The 25,054-nt window shown below is 36.3% G+C and overlaps 1 protein-coding gene across 1 annotated transcript in view; it reads right to left on the minus strand.

The window, feature by feature from the left end:
* LOC123626629 (disintegrin and metalloproteinase domain-containing protein 18-like) overlaps positions 1–25,054 on the minus strand; it is an 89,921-nt gene that overhangs the window by 19,177 nt on the left and 45,690 nt on the right. The window contains exons 12-16 of the mRNA XM_045535775.1: positions 22,389–22,572; positions 19,343–19,438; positions 13,358–13,556; positions 5,140–5,245; positions 2,464–2,653 (exon numbers count right to left, since the gene is read on the minus strand). Of these exons, the coding sequence (XP_045391731.1) occupies positions 2,464–2,653; positions 5,140–5,245; positions 13,358–13,556; positions 19,343–19,438; positions 22,389–22,572 (775 nt within the window). The remainder of the gene's footprint in view (positions 1–2,463; positions 2,654–5,139; positions 5,246–13,357; positions 13,557–19,342; positions 19,439–22,388; positions 22,573–25,054) is intronic.

A 25,054-nucleotide genomic window follows, 5' to 3' on the forward strand; every position in this document is an offset into this window, starting at 1 on the left:
TTCATCTTAGGAAAATGAAACAATTCGTATTTACCATCTTGGTTTTTGTGAGTCATGAATTGTGGGCATGGCATAGCTTGGTCTTTTGCTTGAGGCATTTGCATAGGTGGTATTAAAGTGCCAACCAGTTTAATCTGAGGGCTTTACTCAGGCGAACTTGCTTCCAAAGGTGTCATGTGGTTGTTGGCAGGCTGTTGGATTAATATCCTCACGTCCTCAAGGACTGCTAGATGGAGACCACACTCAGTTACTTCTCATGTATTACGCTTCCACATGGTGGCTTGTTTCATCAAAGTAAGCCATCAAGAAGTGGAGAGAGAGAGAGAGAGAAGAGAGAGAGAGAAGAGAGAGAGAGCATGCACGTGGAGGACACTATCTTTTATAACCTAATGTTGGAAGTTACATTTCCACATTCCGTCACTTTGCCATACTCTAATTTTTAGAAGCAAATCACTATGTCTATCCCTCACCTAGTGGGGTGGGAGGATGTATAATATATTATACAAAGGAATGAATGAGAAAAAATGAGACAATTGGGGGATATTTTAAAAGCAGAGTGCCACAGTTCATCGTCTAATGTTGCCTATCATTTACTCCTGCAAACCACATTCATTTCCAGACTCTCCAAGATTTTCAGTCCATTCTAGCATCAGTTCAAAGCCTGTCTCTTCATCTAAGATAGCTCCAGCTGCGGACTAGGCTACTGGGTGTAATTCCTTGAGAGCAGCTCCTCCATCTGCAGATCTGTGAAACTAGTTATTTGTTCCCAACACCACCAACATACCATGGTAAGAAAGGCATAAAGTAAGTTCTACAGGAATTTTAATTCAAAGCCGGGGGTGAGAGGAGTGGATTGGAAATGGAAAGGAACCACTACTCCATAGCAATTCTGAAATCCGGCATGGCGCGTGCTGGGCGTTCCTTGATTGGGTTTCAAGGCCTGTGACTGATCTCTCTGGGCTCTTGTTTGACCCCTAAGCATTCCTTCATGTTTCGTGAACGGCAGCACATGTTTGCAGCTGACCAGCTTCTCAGCCTGCCTCCTACTGGTAGAGTTTGGGGGTCATTTTGTGTTCTCTTTGTCGCTTTCATTTTTGCCAGCTCTGTGTCTGGTGACAAGTCCCCAGATTGCGGCCTCCGGACTCTCATGGCCCTAAAGCTTCTAGAAGCCCCGCTGTTTAATTTAGAGGCACAGATGGGCACCCCTTGACGCATTTTTAACAGAAATTCGTGCAACTGATTAACACCCTGATCCTGTGATCTCTTTGAAGACCCAGCTCGCTAGTAATTAACCAGCGTCTGTGGGCGTCACTCCCGGTCTCGGGGCCGCGATTTCCCGCCGCTGCCCGGAGCCGTTTCCTCCCGCCGCGTCGCTCGCCGTCTGGAGACGCTGGCGGGTTTCAGCATCACAACGTCACGGTGACTCCCTTCAACAGGTCTTCTCTCGGCTCCTTTCGTCTCTCGCACTTGCTGGGCGGCGTGGGCGCAATCCCGCTCCTCCCGGGCAGCGCAGCACGGAGCAGGCCCCGGAGTCCCCGCGCCGCAAATCGCTGCCTTTTCTCGCCTCGTTCCTTGTTTGCAACCTCCAGTCTGGCAAGCGGCAGCCCGTGACTTCTGTCGTGTTTGATTTGTTAGAAACAAGCCCTCAGACGCAGCGCGCAGGGAAAGGAAGGGGCTTGCACGGGCGTGAACAGCTGGGGGCTCAGGACGTTTCTCAAGGGGTTGGGACTGCTGACCCCAGCCGGATATAACGAGTGACGCACTGACCCCAGTCGCCAGGTTTCCTTTTATTTTCATTCAGCAAGTAGGTGCTGAATGACATGTAAATGCCACACGCTATTTATAATTGCTGCTTTAAATCTCAGATGCCCCATATCCTCGTGTTTTCTGGAATCTGTGCCCTCCGACCCCCAGATTGACTGCTAAGGCTGAGTCACTTTTGCTCTCCCTGGGAATGCAAGCGCTCGGCCGTGTGTAGACAGCCCCCGTGCACGAGCTTGTGCACGCACTGTAACCGTGCTTTCCTAGCACAGACTCTTGTCGGGTTCTCCCAAGTTCTCGCACTTATATTTTGATCAGATATATAAGCAGATAATTTAAGAAATAAGTAAAGTCAATTGTGGTTCTTCAGGAAGCAAGGAAAATTGTAAATTCAGTATTAGCATTTTATGATTTAAAGCTATTAGAATTCAGAGCTATAAAAAATCATCTGTCGGTTAGTGAAATCTTGTTTAAAACACATATGTACCTTTTTCACATAAGGACTGATAATATTTTAATCCAAAAAGCAATCTTATGGGATAACATGTTTAATTTAATTATCTTTCCAATATCATGTGGGAAATAAATGCCAACACTACGTTTAAATCCATTCGATATAATCATGGTAATCATCATGGGATATAATATTTGATAGTTAACATAATTTAACACAGAAAAATATACATTATCACATTTTCTTACCATTTGTGGACCACACACAGTGCCATCAGCAACATAACTATTATCTCTTCCATCTGATCTCATGGATGACCCAGTGGCTATAGACAGACAGACATGGTCTTGAATATATGAATAAACCGCAGAGTGAACATCTCTTTTATAAGTATCGTTTTGTGGCCAAACACAAGCTAATTTTCCACAGAGAATATCCCTGGAAATAGAAAGCAGAAAATTATTTATCATTTTGGCTTTTAATGATACCATGTTTCCATTAAATATTGCATGTATGGTAACATAAATATTTTTAATTGACAGTACAAAACCTGAATAAAATAAAAACATTCTTGTATGGTGCACAGCAACTAAATGCATCTATTTTAATTAGCATCATAGCAGAATCGAAATGTATACACTTAACTCAGACATAAAGACTTGCCTTCATTTTCCATTACAGAGCTCAACATTGTTTTCTAGGTCCCATTGTCTTACGGCACTCATACTGTACTCTCTGGGAGAATTCACCATCTGCCCCACTGACCAGCTTGGCCAGTCTGACCACTTGTTATCCAAAATTTACCGAGAGTTGCTAGTTGCATTATTCTTTCTGTGTATTTTAATTATGCCTGTGGTCTCCGTCATGACCGTTAAACAGCACATTTCTTCAGTATGCCATCTCTTCATTTGGATCCCAAATTTCTCCCAATATACAGATATTCCCAGTGTATATAAACTCATTTCTTAATAATTTAGGAACTGTTAGATCCCCTCCACACCATAAGCATATCAAAGTTACCCCATAGACACTTTATTTTCCTGTTTACAATTTATCATTGGGTAAAACACTGGCTTCCCTAAGAGGCCTACAGTATTCTCAGACCATGCTCTAAAAATAATATATGACATTTCTTGCTCTTGGAATCACTCAAATCTATTTATCAAATATCATCCTTAACAGAAATAATCATCTTTAGTCATTTATATGTGTATGTTGAGCCTGTTATTATTGTTTTGCGAAAAGTCCCCTCTCAGGAAATTTTACCGATTTGTCCTAAAAGATCATTTTGGGTTCTTTTAGTATCAGAGGGGTTAGCTTAATGCCATCAAGAAATACAGATTAAAATGAGGTTGGTAGTGAAAATTTAAATTGCTTTCCAATCTTTTATTCCTTCCAGGATAATGTTTTCTATTTTCTCAGGTCTGTATATTTCTTTTGATTTTGGCTTCACTGTCTTTCTGTGAAATATATTTTAAACCAGCTTTGCACGGGATGTCTCTTTCTAGTTTGGCCATGGAGAACATTGCATTTATGTTTAAATTCTTAGAATTTGCTTTTCTTTTTTGAAAATGAATCACAGTATACTTAGATCAGATAATTTATGTATTCAATTCTAGTCTCATCTAGCTTTCATTTCAGGAAATCTCATGTACTATTATATAAGATAAAGTGCAGAGGAGTCATGTTTACTAACTTCCACGGTTTCTTCCTCATTTCCCTTTCCTTTTCCCAGGAATAATCTAAAATCAAAGGCAGCAGACATTCTTCTGGCCACCAGGAAGAGAGATAAAGTGCGGCTGGTGTGCCACTTCTGTTTTTATTGGGTTCCACTGTGGTATAACTCAGTCTGCCTGTTCACTGGTGCTCTGTATTGGTGTCCAACAATGTGGCTAGTTATGCATTTTCATTTATATTATATAGAGTTTCCTCACGTGATCTCCACTCATCAGTATTCGCTTTGTCATTCCAGGTCTCCTCTTTCCAACCACTAGTCCCTCCTGTGTTGGGGCATGCAGGGAATTTTGCATTCTCTCCATGCCGTGCACGATCCATGGTGATTTCATGTGTGGAGGATACTATGTTAGTCCCACCTAACTAGACACATTTTCATGCATCTTTCACCTTCAGAAAGGAGCCATATTGTTTCTGAACAAAGCTGAGCGTGGTTCTTACCTAAAGATTTTACAGTTTTTTTCTGGCTATGTCTTGGAGGTTAAAAGAAAAGCCCTGCTTCTCTATGCATTACTTGATTTTATCTAAACGTTTTTATATTTTGTCCCAATTCCCTTATTTCTTCAATCTGGATTTGCTACTGTTGTTTGTTATTCTTGCTGCTGTTTTTGTTTTTGTTTTGGTGATTCTTTTACTTTTAATACCCTGATGAAATTCAGGAAATATTTGTTAGGGGGCACTTCTTTTATTAGTTATTGGATTTCATGAATCCCTTTATTATATGGCTTATGGGAAAACTATGTCCCAATAGCCCAAATTTAACTATTAATATATACTACCATGCTTTACAGGTCAATGTTTTGGAAGCAAACAACAAAAACTTTCTTTCTCTCAAAATCCTATGTCTAAAAGTCAAAGCATTTGCTTTAGGATTATTTCCATTTAGACTTGTCATAAAACTCAATTGTAATTCTTAATATACAGTAGGAGTTCTGATTTTTTGCAGTTTGTGCCCACTTTTCTCCTCTGTTAATAAGTACTACCTTTCTTTCTTCCAGTCTCCTTCTTAGGATGATATAAGGAAAAAATAATGAAAAAGAAAACCATGAATAATGTAGAAGAAAAATACATATACTGGTATTTGAAAATATTGTCCTGTTTTACAATTTGCTGTTCATTACTATTTAGTGTCTCTTGATAAATATATCATTTTTATAATTCAAAGAAACAATTATTTTCTACATACGTACTTCTGTTGACAAGGTGATGGTTGTAAATTTTTAAAACCACAGTCTCCAAATCTATCACGCAGAGAATTAACTTCTTTAAAACAGGCAAAAGGAGCACCTTGAGCACCTTAAAATGCAAACATGTCAGCTGAATTATCATTTTGAATCTAAATTAAATGTCAACAACAGGCTAATGTAACTCTACTTTCAAAAAAAATCAGGCATTTTTTTCTGTGTGGACCCTGTCAATGCAAGTAAAAAGAAACTGTTGTCTTTTCTAATGCATAACAGAGAAGGATTACACCTATCTCAGTAAAATATATTACCGTTAAAAACAATTTGCTGTCCCTCCCTATGGAAGCAAATGTTTCCTATTCCAATGGATGTTAGGTTTGACCTTGTAACTTGCTTTGCTTAATGAAATGAGAAAGTTGAGGCATGTTGCTCATGGGCAGAAACCTTTGGAACTAACACATGGTTTATCATATTCTCTTTTTTTCTCTGACGGGTAATCAGAGATATTTTAGTGTTTAAGTAAAGGTTCGTCTCTCAAGCTGAGTGCCATACTGAAGGCATTATGGAATATTAAATAGCTGTATTGGATGTGTGAATCTTGAAGATATGGGGGGTTATTTCTATTTCATTATATACAGGAGACAAAAACTAGAATTGGAGCACTATTGTTAATACAACATATACCTAAAATATTAATATGTGGCCTTGAAATTGGAATCTGGCAGTAGGTGGTGAGAAAACTATTATCAGAGGTTAAAATGCGAGTAATCCATGCTGTGAGATGGTGAAACATTTGGAATAACTATCTTCTCAATAAAGTTCAGGAGAGATAATGGCCCTAATGAACGTGTCATCTTAAGCAAAGAGGTAAGGAAACAGAATGCATCTTGGTTATGCATGGCCAGATGCCACAAGTACTAAAAAGAGACAAGCTAAACTCAGAAACAAGTCAGCTATTTCAAAATTAGGAAGGGAAGGAAATAAAGTCTAGGTGTCCATCCTCAAGTCATTACATCTACTTGGTTGCTTTGTGTCTTTTCCTTGGCAGATGCTGTTCAATGGTGTTCACCTGATGGATTAGTACACAGATCTTCACATTTCTTGCTCACTTCCGTGTGTCTGTCCACATATTTATATCTCAGAGTTCTTGTCTCTAATATTCCAATCTTTCTACTCCAGGCTCCCCACCACCCATCTGGACCCTTTGTCACTGCCTATGAGTACCTCTATAGTCTAACCTCTGGCCAGACCTCCTTCCACAAAAACTGGATGGCCAGGGGTCAATATCTTTCAAGGCCACTCCCAGGGGAAGCTGCAGTGTATCTTCTGTTCTTTTTTGGCTTATAACCAGTTACTCAGCCAACCCATCTGTAACATGAGCCTAGGCTTGTTCCTCCTGTGTCAGTTGGATGTAATAAAAGCCCGTGTACCCACAGGTGTGAGATGAGAGAAAAGCAAAGCTGTAAGAGGGGAGAAAGGCTGGATTTTCTGCTCACGGATTTTTTTTCTGTGCTCTCTTTTTGCATGTGCTTGAACCCACATAAATGACTTCCATCTATCTAACCATATAACTTGGTGTATCTGACATAACTGAGCTTATGATGAACAATTCTGAACACATCGTCATCAACTGGTGTCCTAAAGTCAGATTCTCCATCTCTGCGGGGCCCAGAACATGCTGGAAGTTGTGTCGCTAAAGCAGTATACTTCTCCAGTTTAGTGGGAAACCTTACTCGAGAACCCCATGGTATGCATTGTCATTTTCCCAAATAGGCTCGCCATAGGCTCACATGAAATGTTTTCTTACAACCTAACACATCCAACATTATAGGGTCTGCTGTGTGTTATGATCCAAAGGGAGGGGTGCTTGTATTGCAGCCGGGCATGCTGCAGAGCCCTTTACTGCTTTACACTTTAACATTAGTAACATTTCATGTCACCCAGTAAATGGAATAATAGAGCAGCTACTTCCCCATGTTGTCTATGCTGCCACCAGAATACAAAAAGACTACCTATCAGGTGTTGTACTTCTTTCTTTGTCACATGTGATGCAAGATACAATAATTTGCCTTTCACTTTTCAGTGTATATCAGAGTATGCCTCTGACTGCTGGATTCCTAAAAATTTCAGTGATGTGTAAGTCCCTAAATACTTCAAGAGCCTACCTCTTGACCTTTATAACACATGTGTTTTAGCTAGTCCCCCAGCATGCTAGTGATACTCTGCTTATTTAGCCTGATTAGTATAAAATCATTGGTGGGGGGGTGGGGACAGGTAAATTCACACCTAACAGGTACAATGCACACTATCTTGGTGATGGGCACACTTACAACTTTGACTCAAACTGCACAAAAGCAATTCATGTAACCAAAATGTTTATACCACCATAATATTCTGAAATTTAAAAAATTCATTCATGGAATGAATCAATACAATATGTTCTGGGATTTCCAAATCTCTTCTACCATATTGTGACTTAGAGTAGGAGAGTAAACACAGCAGCGTAGAAAATTCTAAATGAATCCCATTATCCATTCCATGTGAGTGTAAACTGTTTTTAATCCTCTTTTCAAACAAAAATGGAAAATAATGCATTTGCTAAATCAAGGGATGCATTCCTACTACATATCTGAGGTCATATTAATCTGCTCTGGAATAGACGGACATCTGGCACAGACACACATCTGGCACAGTGAATGCAATTAAGTCAACTACTTGATTACATTTGTAATAGTTTATTCTTATATTCCAAGTTTCTGCAGGGGTCATGTTGAATATTAAATGTAGATATTGGCCGGACGCCGTGGCTCACGCCTGTAATCGTAGCACTCTGGGAGGCCTAGCAAGGTGGATCGTTTGAGCTCAGGAGTTCGAGACCAGCCTGAGCAAGAGTGAGACCCGGTGTCTACTAAAAAAAAAAGAAAAAAAAGAAAAAAATATATGGACAACTAAAAATATATATATATAGAAAAAATTAGCCGGGCATGATGGCGCATGCCTGTAGTCCCAGCTACTCGGGAGGCTGAGGCAGGAGGATTCCTTGAGCCCAGGAGTTTGAGGTTGCTGTGAGTGAGGCTGATGCCACGGCACTCTAGCCTGGGCAACAGAGTGAGCCTCTGCCTCAAAAAATAAAAAATAAATAATAAATAATAAATAAATGTAGATATTATATAGCCAACCACCCCTGCATCTTTTAGATCTTTAAATGGAGCACTAATTTCTGGGAGGGGACAGTTACAGAGGTTTTCCAAACAGGCCAAGGTCCAAGGGACGGGATTGCACAAACTGCCAAATACACGAACCCCGACTGTACACTGTAGGTCTGAGAAACAACCACCAGTGCATTTGTGGACCTACTGGACTCACTGTAAACTAAAACATGGCCAGAATTATTTAATTACTGGCCTCCTGAAAAGTCCTCACTCTTACAGGGAGACCATGATCACGCTGGGTTTCGGTGTATCCATGTCAATTCATAATCTGTATCTACCAGTTTTTAAAATGCTTCAGTATTTCCTTTTTACCAATGGAGACATACCTGATTAAATGTAGATACATTTAGGGACATGCTGAAGGAACTGTGAACAGGTATGTTTGCCAAGGTGTTATGCAATTTTCTTTCTGGGGCCTTCACTGCTACTGAAGTCATGGGGTTCTGGTTCCAAAAATTGGGATAAATTCAGAATGTGGATGTGGAATTAGGACATGCATTGAGATAACTCTCCTCAGTCTCCTGGTCATCCATTTTCAAAAATTTCCTTTGATGGTACAAATTGAGTAAATACCCTTGTTGGCTACTTATAGAATACAGAGAAATCGTAATCTATTAACTATCTCACAGATCCTCTGTAGGTAAGGTACCCATGTCTGCTACTCTGTCCCTACTACTTAATACAATAATTTCATCCATCTGGTTTCTTGCAGTTAAGCACTGCTCTTCGATCTTGGTTGTTCAAGATGTTATCACATTCATTGCTATCAGTGAGCATTCTTCTGTAATGTCCTCTATCATCAGCCCTGGTCTACAGAGGAGATTGTCATTGAAATTTATGATGAATCTGGTACCCATCCCACCAGCACATTCCCTTGTGCTTTCCTGCTGGCCTTGGGCTTTCCTTTTGGGCCTAATAATTTAGCTTTATATATGCAGTATATAAATTCTAGTATTTTCACTTCCCTGAGCCTTTTCCTCCTTTCCTTCACTATCTGCTATGTTGAGTCTGTCATATAGACTTCAATTAGGGTCAGCTGTTATGTTTTTTCCATACTGGGAAAGGACATCTTAGTAGAAAGTTCATACTATCTTCTAGGATCCTTGCCAGAATGTTACATCCTGTACTTTGGGAGAGTTTTCCCCAAACAATAAATATTCCCCTATCACACCTTATGTGCCCCTATCCAATCTTATGATCAAGCACTACTCTCAGAATCCAGTCCCATGTGTACTTCCTTGCTTCTGGCAGTAACTGCTGGCTAGGACCTACCCAGCTCTACTGAGGTATAGTTCCTTTACTGTCTTAAGGTCCAGCACATCCCTGGTTGTCTTATAGTGTGTTTTAACTTTGATTTTAGCTAGTGGCCAAAAAGGGTAGCAGGGAGAACCTAATGAGGATGCAATTTGTGTTATGAGAAACAAGCTTTTACACTACCTTCATGCCATTCTAAATTGAGGGGTGGGGAAGAAGCAGGCTCATTCTGCAGGTTCAACAAATTCAGAGAAGTCTGGAGGCCCAAAATTTGGCAGGAGGTCATATTTTCAACCTTTCCCATCCCACGTGCAGGTCTCATTCTTTTCCCACCCAGAACCTTAACCCTGAAAATTAAACCTCATTGGGAATTTAAGCTTCTTTAGAATTCCTTCAAACTGACAATTAAGTCCTCATCTCTATCTAACCTTTTTAAGAGATGAGAGCCTCTTAATAAGTTAGCAGTATGGCCCTTTGGGCTCACAATTTGTTTTCAAATGCACACCTTTTTGTAAACTTTTCCTAGGTTTAATGGTGCTTAGTAATAGCCATCCAATCCCACTGTCTGTAGAGTTATTATTTCTCCCATACATTTCATGTGTACCAGATGATTATTGCCTTTCACTAGTACACTATCCCAATCCACTGAAAGAGTGTATTATCAACTTCTACCAGTGATGGGTGCTCATTTACAGCCTGACAAGGAGTGACTTGGTTTGAGAGCTCATCATAGGGTGCTCATTCACAGCTTGGCAATGAGTTACTTGGTTTGAAAGATTATTGTAAAGGCTATATACTCACATTACTCTCAAAACCAACTATTGGTGATTAGGGCCTCCAGAATCTAACATCTTAATGAGGTATGATTTGAAGATTATTTATTAGTGATCAGAACATCTGGAAGTAGGGTAGAGCAGGATAGAGCAAAGAAATCAAACTGAGATGCAAACCCAACAAAGACCAGGGGTAATTGTGTAGTATAAATAGCCTGCTAGTGTGTATCTGATTGAGCCAAAAATCTAACACCCTTTCATGATGAAAACCCTCAACAAACTAGGCATAGAAGGGACAGACTCAAAATTATAAAAGCCCATACATGATAAACCCATAGGCAACATCATGCTGAATGGGGAAACGTTAAAATCCTTTCCCCTACGAACTAGAACAAGACAAGGGTGCCCACTGTCACCACTTCTATTTAACATATGCTGGAAGTCCTAGATAGAACAATCAGGCAAGAGAAAGAAATAAGGGTATCTAAATTGGGAAAGAAGAGGTAAAACTATTGTTTTTCACTGAAGATACAATCTTGTATCTAGAAAACCCCAAAGATTCCACCAAGAGATTCCTGGAAACGATAAATAAATTTAGCCAAGTCTCAGGTTACAAAATCAATGTCATAAACCAGTAGCATATCTATATGTTGATAATAGTCAAGCTGAGAGTCAAATCAAAGACTCAATAACATTCATGATAGCTACAAAGAAAATAAGATACCTAGGAATATACTTCACCAAGGAGGTGAAAGATCTTTGCAAGGAGAACTATGGAATATGGAGGAAAGAAATCACAGATGACACAAACAAATGGAAAATCATATCACATTCATGGATCGGTAGAATCAACATTGTTAAAATGTCTATACTACCCAAAGTGATTTACAGATTCAGTCCAATCCCCATCAAAATACCAACATCATACTTCACAGATCCAGAAAAAATAATTCTATGCTTTGTTTGGAAACAGAAAAGAACCCAAATAGCCAAAGCAATTTTAATCAAAAAGAACAAATCCTGGGGCAAAATAGGCAGGCTTTTGTATAAAACCCTCACTTCGATTAATCATTGCATGTGTTACCCTGGAAAATGTGTGCTTTTGGGTAAGGTGTCTCTGAGCAGCTGAGATAAATTTTGAAGGGGCTGATAGGCGATTATCTGAATGATAGTTGGCAATATTTTCCTTTTACTCTACTCCTTATTTTTGCTTTAGCATTCTATCTTTATTCCTTTAAATGCACATAGCAAAACTACAGGTTTAATATTTCTTTTGTGTTTTTACTGTCTTTATCTCTTGATCAATCATAAGCTCCATATATACAACCATGTGACTATGTCCATCCTGTTGAATACTATCAGCTCTCTGCATATAAACACTCAGTATTTTTTGATGAACAAATCTGGTTATACTTCTACAGTCACTTTAAAAGTTAAAATTTACTTAAGGAAAGACTGCAAAATTTATGAAACTACTTGTTTATTTATTTGTATCACATAGTAGACTACCTTAAGTACTCTGCAGTTAAGGAGCCAAGTAAATGAATCAAGGAGGAATGTGCCCCTATCCAATCTTATGATCAAGCACTACTCTCAGAATCCAGTTCCATGTGTACTTCCTTGCTTCTGGTAGTAACTGCTGGCTAGGACCTACCCAGCTCTTCTGAGGTATAGTTCCTTTACTGCCTTAAGGTCCAGCATATCCCTGGTTGTCTTATAGTGTGTTTTAACTTTGGTTTTAGCTAATGGCCAAAAGGGATACTACTGATGAAATTTTTGACCCATTTCTGTCAGTTGTATGAGGATACTACAGCATACATTAGAGGAGGTAATACACATGCATTGTTAGCCCTTTCCTAAATATCAGTTGTAATTAGAACTCAAAAAATGTCAAATGTCAAGCAACTCAATTCTAGGTCAATTTTTTTTCTATTAAAAATAGAAAAGTATAAACTAGACCCACCTTAATGGACCTTGCAGAAAGTATTATTTACTTTTATTTTTAAGAGATGTGTTAAACCTGATGAAAAGTTGTTATGACAATAACAAACAATAATATTCAAGTACAAATAAGCATTAAGAAAAACAAAACACACACCAATGAAAATCTCACAAAAACTAGCATCCTACAAACACAGCATGTAGAAAATAGCACTGACCTATGATTTAAGATATCATAGCCTGCAGCTCTGATTCAATTTTTGTTAAGTCACCTAATCTGAAACTTATTAGTAAAGACAAGTTTCAAATAATTAGGAAGTCAATGTGGACTACATACCATATCATTTGATACAAACTATACTATTTAGCCTACTGCTGGGCAAATAACTGATATTTGGTGGTATACTACTTTTATTCAGCTATCAAATAATTATACTTGAATGCATTTCACTGGGTAATTTTGCTGTATTATTCAAATTATTTTAATTACATTAAAATATAAAATCATATTAAGATATGAATAATTGCTCACAAAAAAGCATAGGTCTTATTAGAATTACTCTCGAAGCTATCTGAAAGCAAAATAGAACAATGAATTTTGATCATGTGGCCTATGACTACTATTATCCTAAAAGTTATTCTTCAATGAGAAAATAAGACTATACTTGAATGAAATTCACTCTGAACTTCTAAATTTCATGCCCTCAAAATTAGATCATGAATGTGGGAAATAAGAAAATTAAAATTTCAGAATCTACTGATTTGCATTCCAATATTTATGTAAATTATCAGCTATAGACATGGATTTTTGGTCAGATAGCTAACCACCAAAAATAAAGATCAAGGTATGAGAAGAGAAATGCGCAGTACTATTCTTGGAAAATATCAAACCTTCCTGTAAAAACAAGCCTTATTGAATTCAAATTTAATCTTTATTAAGCTAGTGGTTCAGGTTCTTCCTCTACTAGAGTTGTGTGATATGTAATATAATCTACAGAGAAATTCAAATTTAAGGTAAAAGAAACACAAAAGAAAGCACAATACCTTTTCCAAATATCTTGGCACACTGGTTATCAGTAGTTTGGCACTGTCCATTATAACAATATGCAGTTTCCAGCCTGCACGAGTGGCCATTGAATGCGTAAGTGTCAGGAACACAATTACTAGATGTTCCATTGCAATATTCTGTAAAATCACACTCTTGATCAATACTCTTTCTACATGGAGTGCCTGCTATTGATAACTAGGAGGAAAAAGAAATAGAAAATTATCTTCTGTGAATTACTTTTCTCAATTGCTTACTGAAGAGATTTATCAAATAAAATATTTGATTACTGATATTGGAGGGAATAACAGAGTTCCCAAAGCAGTGGGTTTTCCAAAAGAAAAATAAGGTACAGTGTTCATTGTGAACCCCAGAAAAAAGTAACTGTTGCAAAGATATAAAAGAATCCCTTCTGACAGAGGATTTGCAACTGCTCACCTGCTTTGTATTCCACAGTTTGAGGCCATCTGACACAACTAGCATTTGGAAAAAGATGAAACATATGAACATACTTTTTCCATAAAAATGGAGGAATACTCCTCTACCTTTTTGTTCTTAGAGAGACCCAGGAGGCAGAATGCCTGGTTTCAGTACCTGGTTCTGACTCTTACTAGCTTATGTGTGTGGGTGAGACACACTATCTGTTTTACATTTACTTGGGATAAAAATCATATTCTTATAGAGTTCTTATTAGTATTAAATTGAATTAATGACAAAGGTGTTTAAAGAATAATACATGATAAATAACGTTCATATGTAATAGATATAATCACCATTGTAATCATATTTATTATTACCTGAGAACATAAAAACCTTGCATTGCTCAGATAAAGAGTACAGTTACTGTGAAATTTTTGTGGCTGGCTGACCTAGGAGGTCATCCACTGCCTTCTGTAGTGAAGTTTACCAGGTCTAAATGCTGACCTGCTAAATATGCAGAAGTCACACACACACACACACACACATACACACAATCCATTTTGGTTGAATTAATACAAAATAATAAAACAAAGATGAGTAATTAATAAATGAAGTGGCATCTTAAAAGTGATGAAAAATTCTTTCAACAGGATTCTATACTCTGAAAATATACATTTCAAAAATGAATATGAAATAAAGATTGTCTTAGACAAATATACCTGAGAGAATTCATTTTCAGCAGGTCTATTTTTTTTAGTTGTTATAGATTTAGAGGATACAAGTGCAGTTTTATTGCATGGATATATCTCATAATGATGAAATCTGGGCTTTTAATTTACCCATCACATGAATAGGTACATTATATCCAATAAGTAATTTTTCATTGTTCATCTCCCTCCCACCTTTTGGAATATCCAGTGTCTATTATTCCACTTTCTATGATCACGTGTACCCAGAGCTTAGCTTCCACTTATAAGCAACATGCAGTATTTGATTTTCCATTCCTGAGTTATAATACTTCACTTAGGATAATGGCCTCCAGTTCTATCCAAGTTGCTGCAAAAGATATTATTCATTATTCATGACTGAATAGTATTCCATGACATGTGTGTGTGTGTGTGTGTGTGTGTGTGTGTGTGTGTATACACACACCACATTCTCTTTATCTTATCATCTGTTGATGGACACTTAGGTTGATTCTGTGTCTTTGCTATTATGAATAGTGCTACAATAAATACAGGATTGCAGGTAACTTTTTGGGATATAATGATTTCTTTTCGTATGGGTAGACACCCAGTAGTGGGACTGTTGGGTTGAATGGTAGGTCTACTTTTAGTCCTTTGAGATATCTTCAGTCTATTTTCCAGAGCAACTGTACCAGTTTACATTCCAACCAACAGCATGTAAGTGTCCAATTTTCTCCACATCTGTGTCTAAATCAATTGCTTCTTAACTTTTTAGTGTGCATTTGGCCCATTCTAACTGGGGTAATATTGTATCTCATTGTGATTTTAATTTAACATTTTTTCCACCCCTTTACCTTGAATGTATGAAAGTCTTTACCAGTCAGGTGAATTTCTTATAGGCAACATATGTTTGGACACTTTTTGTTTTTTGTTCATTCTCCAATGTGTTTCTTTTAAGTGGGGCAGTTAGTCCATTTAGTTCAAAGTTAATAGTGTTATGTGAGGTTCTGTTCTTGCCATATTGTTAATTTTTACCTGATTGCTTTGTATTCTCAACTATGTTTTCTAAGACCAGTGAGTTTTATCATTTCATGTGTTTCATGGAAGTTTCCTTTCCATGTTTATAACTGTCTTGAACATTCTTGTAGGGCCCATCTAGTGGTGAAAAATTTTCTTAGCATTTGCTTGTTTGTGAAAGACTATTTCATTTTTATTTATCAAGCTTAGTTTAGCAGGACACAAAATTCATGGCTGAGAGTTCTTTCCTTTAAAAATATTTAAAATAAAACCCTAATCTCTCCTGACATTACAAGGTTTTTGCTGAGAAGTTTGGTATTAGTCTGATGGGCTTTCCTTTACATATGATTAGAAATTTTTCTCTTTGCTGCTTTTAAATTTTTTTCTTCACATTGACTTTAGATATTCTGATGACTATTTGCCTTGGTGAAGTCTGTCTGGCCATGTGTCTCCCTGGTGTTCACTGAGCTTTTTGTATCTGAATGTCTAAATCTCTTGCAAGCCCAGGGAAATTTTCCTTAATTGTTCCCTCAAACAGATTTTCCATACATTTTACCTTTTATTCTTCTCCCTCAGAAATACTAGTGACTCATAGGTTTGGATGTTTTACATAATTCCATATTTCTTAAAGGCTTTGTTAACTTTTTAAAATCATTTTTTCTTTATTTTTGTCTGACTGGGTTAATTTGAAAGACCTGTATTCAAGCTCTGAAATTCTTTCTTCTGTTAGGTCAATTGTTTGAGTTTCACCTGCATTTTATAATTCCCTCAATGACTCTTTCTTTTCCAGAAGTTCTGGTTTTTAAAATATTTATCTCTTTGGTCAATTTTTCATTCATATCCTGAAGTGTTTTAATGGTTTCTTTGTGTTGGTTTTCAACTTTCTTTTGGATCCCACTGAACTTCGTAACAATCCATCTTTTGAATTCTTTATCTGTCATTTCAAAATTTTCATTTTGACTAGGATCCAATGGTAGAGAGCTGGTGTGTTCCCTTGGCAGAGGGCTGCTACCGTTTTTTGTTTTTTTTTTTCCATACTTCCGGAGGTCTTATGCTGATTCCTTCTCATCTGAAGAAGCTGTCACTTATTTTTTAATTTACTTTCTTTTGGGTGGGACCCCGGCCCCCCTTCAGGGTGTGATTGTAGCACATGCTGGGTATGGTTCTTTGGCTTCCCTTCCGGATGCTTTCAGGGGATGAAGGCTCTGTATAAATTCCTTGGTTATAGATCACTTTAGTGTGGTTATCCTCGCAAATGCCAGTTATTTTGTAGGTTGCAGTAATGGTGCACTAGGCATGTGAGTAGTCACTGTTTCCTGCAGAGACAGGGACATGGAGGTCTCTAGAAACTTATCTAATTCCCCAGTGCGGTTCACCCTCCAGGCCAGTAGGTGGCACTTGCGGGCAAGAGCCTGCCCTGCAGTACACAATTGTGTCAGCAGACATTTTAATTGGCTGGTGAGAGGCACCAGGGATAGTGGCAGTGGGATTTATGCTTGGCCTTTGTTAATCAGGAGTACTTGATGTCCCAGGCCATGGGTGGGGCCTCGGAACTCCCAGGGGTCCCTGTTCTGTGTTGTGCCATGGAGGCAGGTTGGGGGGCAGAGAAAGGTGGAGCTGGGTCAGGCAAACTGCATTCAAGCTCCCCAAAGGCAGGCACAAGTGTGGATCCCCAGTGGGTGCTGGGGGGACAGCTCCCAGGCCGCTGGGGCTAGCTGCCAGGGAGGGGTGGAGGCATCTCCACTGTGCCAAGAACCTGCATGCAGGGGAAGGGCCAGCCCAGAATCCACAGCACAGCAGGTGGCAGTGGGACCCATTCAGCCCCCAAGGCCCTGACCAGGTGAGTCTCCCTCTGGCATCGGCTGCTGGCGGCCAAAGCGCTAGGCCTGTCGCAAGCAGTCTGTGCTCAGTCTGTGAAGCTGCCCCGAGGCTGCAAGACTCCTCGGCCAGGGCAGGAAACCTGGACTCTCGGGCCACATCCTTGGCAGGACGCCGAACTAACTTGCAAGAAATAGCAAAGGAAGGCGTTCAGGAACAAGGAATATGATACTAAACAAAATCTGGAGAAGGAAATAGAGCTAGAAATGGAATTAATGATGTTAATTTTAAAATTATTTTTTCTTATATGTTCTAAAATATAAACAGAAAATAGTAACAGTGTAATTCATGTTTACAGTATATGAGAGTGTTCCATTATAAGCCCCAGTCACTATATATGAAGTGTACTATTATATGAAATTAGTCTCTGATTAAAGATTTGTAAACTCTGAGGCAAAGAGTAAAATGATTTTTAAAGCTATAAATAACAAACCAATAGGAAAAATAAAATAGAACCATATGCTGTATAGTTTTAGGGCTTACATTTAGTTTGCAAAGCAACTGTAAGTCTCATAAGTATCTAGTGAGATACACAGTCTGCTTATGGATATTATTTATGGTAGCCGTATTTTCATCACCTAAACTTGAAAAAAACACAAATGTTCCTCAACTGGGGAACAGATTAACAAACTGTGGTACATCCTTATAATAATATACTTGCAATACTATTCAGTAACAAAAAGGAATTAACTTCTTACAAACATCACAACATGAATAATTGTCAAATGCTTTATGCTTAGATACTTAATTCATGTTTGCACATGTTGTATGATTCAAGTTATGTGATATTTTAGCAAAAGCAAAAGTATAGGTGCAGAGAACAGATCAGTGATTACCAAGGGCTCTGGGTGGAGGTACGGATTGACTGCAAAGAGGCACAGGGAAATTTTTGGGAGGAGTGATGGAATCACCTACCCTTGATTATGATGCTGGTTATGAGTTTAAGCGTGTTTGTTGTAACACACTAACAGGGTCACTAACAGAATTTGACTATATTAAAATACATCTTGATAGAAAAATTGGGCAAAAGAATATATAAAATATTTACATACAGGTGATGATATACCAGAATTGGAGTCGTAAATATTTTGCATTATGGAACTTGCTTTCTTGTCCAAGTGTATGTCTTAAAGATAATATTATAGTAACACATAAATATTTAGCCCATATTTACAAATTCTTGTACAATATACAATAATTTATGTAACCATTCCAATGTCAATGAATACTGTTTCCTTTTATTATGTGTGTGATTTACTTTTAGTCACCACTATGTAAGAGTTTTTTTCCCTAATCTGTATTCTACACACTTTGCTATTCATATTATGATTTTTAGTAGTCATTTATCATTTATTTGACTTTATTGTTTGAGAGTTAATAAAATTTTTGATATAGTAATGTATGTTTTTTGGTCCTCTGTAACTGATAGTTCAGAATGATGAAGTTTGTGTTTTCAACACTAGGACTACTATAGTCATCCCTAGATATCCATGGGCAATTGGTTCCAGGATCCCCTGTGATACCAAAATCCTCAGATTCTCAAATCCCTTGTATAATAGGTGTAGTATTTGTACATGACCAATACACATCCTCCCATAATCATCTCTAGATTACTTACATTACCCAATACAATGTAAGTGCTATGTACACAGTTGTTATACTGTATTGTTTATGGGATAATGGTAAGGAAAAAAAGCCTATACAGTGTAGATGCAGCCAGCCATTATTTTTCCAAATGTTTTCAATCTGCAGTTGGTTGAATCCACAGATGTGGAACCCACAGATAAGACTATAATTGACACTAGTCAAAGATCACTTTTTGATTTCACAGAATGTTCCTTATTTACTTGTGTTTGATTATGGACTCTGTACTGTTTCACTGAATTACTTCTATATTATTTTTATCAGTTCCCCATTGATTCAGTTAATACAGCTTTCAATTATCATGGTTCAATTTCCTTCCCACAAATGCTGGCAACTTACCTCACATTTTGATGTACAACATGGTCCAGAACCACATTTTACTGAGCCTTTCAACTTACATGTATTATGATCACAGCACTTTTTAAATTGACATTCCTAGAATTTTATGAGAAGAAACATTATTCCAGTTCAATCACCAAAGAGCTCTTCTTTCTCAATCTCAACTTCAATTTAATACTCTTGTTGTGTTTAACTTTTTAATTATATAATATAATAATATTCAATGAGGCTTTACTATTTTACTACTTTTAGAATATCCAAAGGTACATATAACTATAATAATTAAAGAAATAATATCTAAAATAGCAGTTGATCAGTAACATTTATCAGCTAAAATATTTGATAATTAACTCATAAATTACCAACATGGAAATATATCCTTGGGGGAAAAAAACTTTCCTCAATTGTCTTGTTAGTAATTTGTTTAATGATGATTTCAATTATAGTTAAACTTAAAGTAGAGTGAGGCGATAAGTATAATAAAATGCATTTAGTATGTTAGTATGTACTTATGTATTATATTTTACTATAATAGAAATAAACAAAAAAAGAATTGCCCATACATATATATTTTTACAAAGTCAATGGCAGTCAACTATTATTCAAATTAGGTGTTAATTTAAAGAGTGTTAAAAATAAATATTGTTTATATAAATACCTTGGATTTATGCCATATTTTTATATACTTTTTTAAGTTAAATATTTCCTTTCCCTCAGAGACCTAGTTTCAAAAATTTTGCCCTTTAATATGAAGGCAGCATTCTTCTTCATTTTGAATTTTCCATTTGTTTCCACTTGTGTATATGTGTATGTGAATAGATGTATATTTATTCAATCAAACAATATAGAAAATATAGAGCAAGAGCTGAAGTAGTAGTTATACTTTCCAGATTCTCTAGAGGTAATTATTTTTTATTTTAAAGATTAACCTTCCAAAGTTCAATATTGGTATTAAGTGTATATGTGTGTGTGTGTGTGTGTGTGTGTATATTCTTTTCACAGTTAATGAGAATGCCTTCCCTGCACCACCATGCTTATCAATACTAATTATGACTAAGCATTTTAATTTGTAATAAGCTAATGGGAAAAATGATCTCAAAGTTTTAATTATCACTTCTCTGATTACCAGTGAGTTTGTGTGTAAATTTTCATTTTGCGTAATTTGTAAATTAAATAATTGTATATTTGGATCATATTTTATAGCAGAATTTTTTTCTTTTCCTTTCCCCATTAATGATAGGAACAGATTTTATATAATACCAGTTCATAACTTTAAAATTATGTTTATAACATTTCTTTTCAGTCTATTATTTGTCCTGTTAATGACACCTGTCATTTTGAGTAATATGTAATGTTATTTTTCCTTAGAACTATTGGTTTTTATGTCTCAATTAGAAGACCTCTATCATGCGAAGACTAGAAAATACTATCAACACTTTCTTCTGGTATTTTATTGATAATTTTAAAGCTCATAGCTTTACTTTTTTCCAAATATATATCTTTATATTTTGTGGAATATTTGCCCAAATATTTATCATTAGTCATTATATTTGTGAATGCAGGAACAAATAAATGCCCACACGCACATGTGTATGGGTGATCGGATACACAAAACAGAACTACCATTTGGGTAAAATGGAGCATATTTAAGCAGATATAATTGTCAATGCCATTCTGACAAAAACTACCTAGAACATACCTGTAATTGAACAAGTCATGCTTATTTCTTGTTGTAGCAAAGGAGAACACAAATCATGGCCAACTTAGATATGCCTCAGTAGGAAGGCATGAATTATAAGAAATTACAAGATTTGGTGTTGTGTTAAGTGATTTCGGGTTTAAGGAAGCTGGACTACACTCTAGATTGAATGCTTTCAAGGAGCAGGGGTAATTTTATGGTTGGGGATTTTAATAATTCTTATCTAGAAGGAGTAAAATATTAGGCCATTGCTAAAGTAGAAACTGGTAAGGAAGCAGCAATTACTCGTAGTAGCCAAGATGGGAGAGTATTCAGTCATTTTTATGACTGAAACAATGTTCAAATTTTGTCTGTGTTCAGACATAATTAAACAGTGGCCTTGTTTTCTTTTTTGATCCATCATAATCACAGAATTGCCTAGTCTGATTTTGACCTTTTATGAAATTGTTTAGGTTCAACAAGTGAACACTAAGGCCTATCCTTGGCCAGCCCATAGCAACACCAAGGCCTGGCTGGTATTACTTGGCTAGATCCTGGATGTCAGGGACCACTTCTCCCTTTCTCGTAGGGAATAAAAAGCACAAAATTATTAATTTGTACCAGCAAAAGTACTAATCATCACTAATCTTAGTTCAAAGATCCCTAAAATAATTCCTTGTGTGTTTTGATTACTGCTGATATGGAAACATAAACAGCATATAGCTAGATATTTTATAACATGAGTTTCTCTTTTTTAATAGAAAAATATAATCTTTGCACAGTTATGTCTATTTCTATGTTATTATGCCTTATGTCATTTTGTCATAAGTATGATGTATCATATATTTTGTTTTTGTTTTTGTTTGGTGTTTCTTGTCTTTTTTAAGACTCTCAAGACTTTGTTGTTCTTTCCTGCCTCTTTCATTGAAAAAAACAATTTCTAATATAAGTTACTTTTAAAATATGTGTTTTCTCAATTCTGGAGGTGTGGGAAAGTGATTTATACCAGGTCTGTCTAGAAAGTATCCAGCCATGTAATATGAAAAATAGAAACGTTTATTGAAGAAGATACAAGACACAAGAAACATTGTACATAGGACAATGACACCTCAGTCCCCTTCAAAATAGCCACCTTAGGACCTCACACAGTTTTCCCAGACATGGTCAACATTTTCAGGTGCTCTACTTCTCCGTTCTCCTTATATTAATATTAACAATGGCTGGACAGCACTTGTATTATCTTAACTAATCTTCATTCTCATATCTCATTTATAAATTGAAGACATAGTTGCATATATTATTCCATATATACCATGACAAACATGTTTTATGTTTTATTAGAAACAAATTTCAATCTTTGTTACTTACCTCTTCATTACCACAGTCACATTCTTCATTAGCTTCCAAAATCCCATTACCACAGGCTGGTTGATTTTGATATAATGGTTTCAAATTTGAAGGGTTCTGAAGGCATTTAACCTCAAATTCTGCAACAAAATTTCTGTAGTCATGCATGCTACAGTTGCTAAAAATCTTTATACCACTGGAACTCCTGAAATGAAATAGTGTTCCTTAGGTAAATAAACCTCACTAATAAAACCACATCTAAACAATGCTCCATATATACTCATATAAATTGTAAGTTGGCCAGCTCAAAAATTTGTACTTTAGCAGAGATTAAATCAATTATAATTAAATTTTAATATTTATTATTTCAAGATTGTCTTCAAAAATACACATTGAAAATGTATCTTTCCAGAAAAGCAACGTGATAAGTTATAGTGGTTAAATCTATACATCTATGCATTTATGTATCTCTGTATCTATCTATCATCTGTCTATTGTTACTTCTACCTGGTATGCCATTCTCTCATATACCCCAAGCTTTCTTCCTTCATATCAGTCAGATGTCTGCTCAAATGTTCGAGATCTTTCCAGATAACACTGTCTGAAATTGTGCCCCCTCCACATTCTCTTTCTACTTTCAATATTTGTTTTTCTACATAGCACTTTTGCTTCATGTAAAAGCAAACTTCTCTATTTATATTTTTGAAATTTAATTTCATGTGATCTAAATGTTATACTAAAATATAAGACCAAAGAAAATCATTATGTACATGTTCACAGCTATATTTTTGGTGGAATATCTGACAGCTATGCCTTATAGATGTACAACAGAGATTTCACATATACCATGCACAATATTTAACTAGGGATTTCAACCATGTCTGCTCTCCACTTTTTTCTCAGTTGCTGAAAACTTCATTCTTTTAATTGCTAAGGCTGATAACATTGGTGTGATGCTGGATTCTTTTCTTCCTCTTATACTCCATACCCAACATGGACACACACATGCACACATGAATACAACATAACTGATTAACAACTTTTAAGTTGGTTACACATTGAAATGATATTTTAATATATTGGGTTAAATAAAATATATTACCATAATTATTTGATCTGATTCTTTTCATTTTCCATGCTACTAGAAATTTAAAAAAATTAAAATTATATAGACAGCTCACATTTTAACTCTCTTTCATAGTGCCACTCTAGGCAATCATGTCTGAATTTGTAATACTTAAATAGCTAAATCTGAGATTGGGTAATCAATCTCTGAAGCCTCCAAAGAAAGAAATGTTAACTGCTAAGGTTTCAAATTTGGAAGACTTTAAGGACAAAGAGAAATGCTTTAGCTTTTACTGACACCACCATTTGTAGTGGAATAAATAGTGAAAAGTGGGAGAATGATCATAGGGAAAAACGCCATTTAATCAAATTTTCTTTATTATGTTAAACTACTTTGTTTTAAAAGGCATCAGTGTTGCTATGCTTTCGTAAGATGGTCTCATGCAAAAAGCTACAAACTTTGAGCACTAATATCTCTTCACACAAAATTAGTGTATAGATAGATGTGGGTTTGGAAATTATTTACTACTCGGACCACATGATTTTCAAGTGAAAATTAACAGTATTATTTAGAATATGGAACTTTTGTTTAAGGTGGGCACAATGCAATTTGTTTTTGAAATTTCTGTTTAAAAGGTGGCCATGGTAAGGAAGAATATGAATGTGATGTGTGTGTGTTGACCAGTTTATAGATATATATCCCTAAACACACAGAATTTTAATGAACAAAAGACAATTTAAAGAAAATGTAAAATTATTAGCTTTTTGTAAGGAAGATTACCATCCTGGTGTAAAGACAAAAGAAATAGGGTGAATGAGGGCAGTTGCCTCAAAAATACTTAGATTTCTTATCCAAAGCTGCAAGTTTGGGGGAAGAAAAAAATTGAAATCTAGTTACTGCAGGAGTATACAGATCCCCCTACATCCTTCTCTCTAAATCCCATAGAAATTAACTTGGCAAAACATCGACTCTTTACTTTCTTTGCATATGCAACTTTGAAGCAGAAACTGAATGGAGCAAAACAAACAACCATGTTGTTTGAATTCACATGAAGTTTGCAATCATAAATTCTTAGTACATACTCAAAATGCTCAACAATCCCATTACATTTCCTAAAATACTTCTTTCAGTCCTGACAATTATTTCACACCTTCTATCAAAGCTCTTATAATCCTTGCTCTTAGCTTCCTATCAGAGAAAATTTCCCACATTCTTACCTCTCCATTAATCAAATTACCTACCTCTTTACATATTTACTTTCCTAATCTCCTATCACAAATATTAAACATACCCAGCTTTAATAAAAGCCATTTCTCTACTTTGGTACTAGATCCTGTCTTCTAAAATTTACACTGTGATATTGTTAAATCTTATATCCAACATCATCTTTCCCCGCTTTCTTATTTTCTATGAGTCTATAAGTAATATGTAGTGTCTCTCCTTTTACCATAAATTCAGCTCATACTCCTCAAAAGGTTGTCTATATTTACCATCTCCACTTTATCACCTCTCATGTAATTTATCAGGTTCCTTAAAAATAATATATTGATTTGGATTGTACTGAATTTATAAATGTATTCTGGAAAAAATTAACAGTTTTATAATAGATCATCTATGTGCT

The sequence above is a fragment of the Lemur catta genome, chromosome 22 (genome assembly GCF_020740605.2).
Source record: "Lemur catta isolate mLemCat1 chromosome 22, mLemCat1.pri, whole genome shotgun sequence".
NCBI classification, from domain to species: Eukaryota; Metazoa; Chordata; class Mammalia; order Primates; family Lemuridae; genus Lemur; species Lemur catta.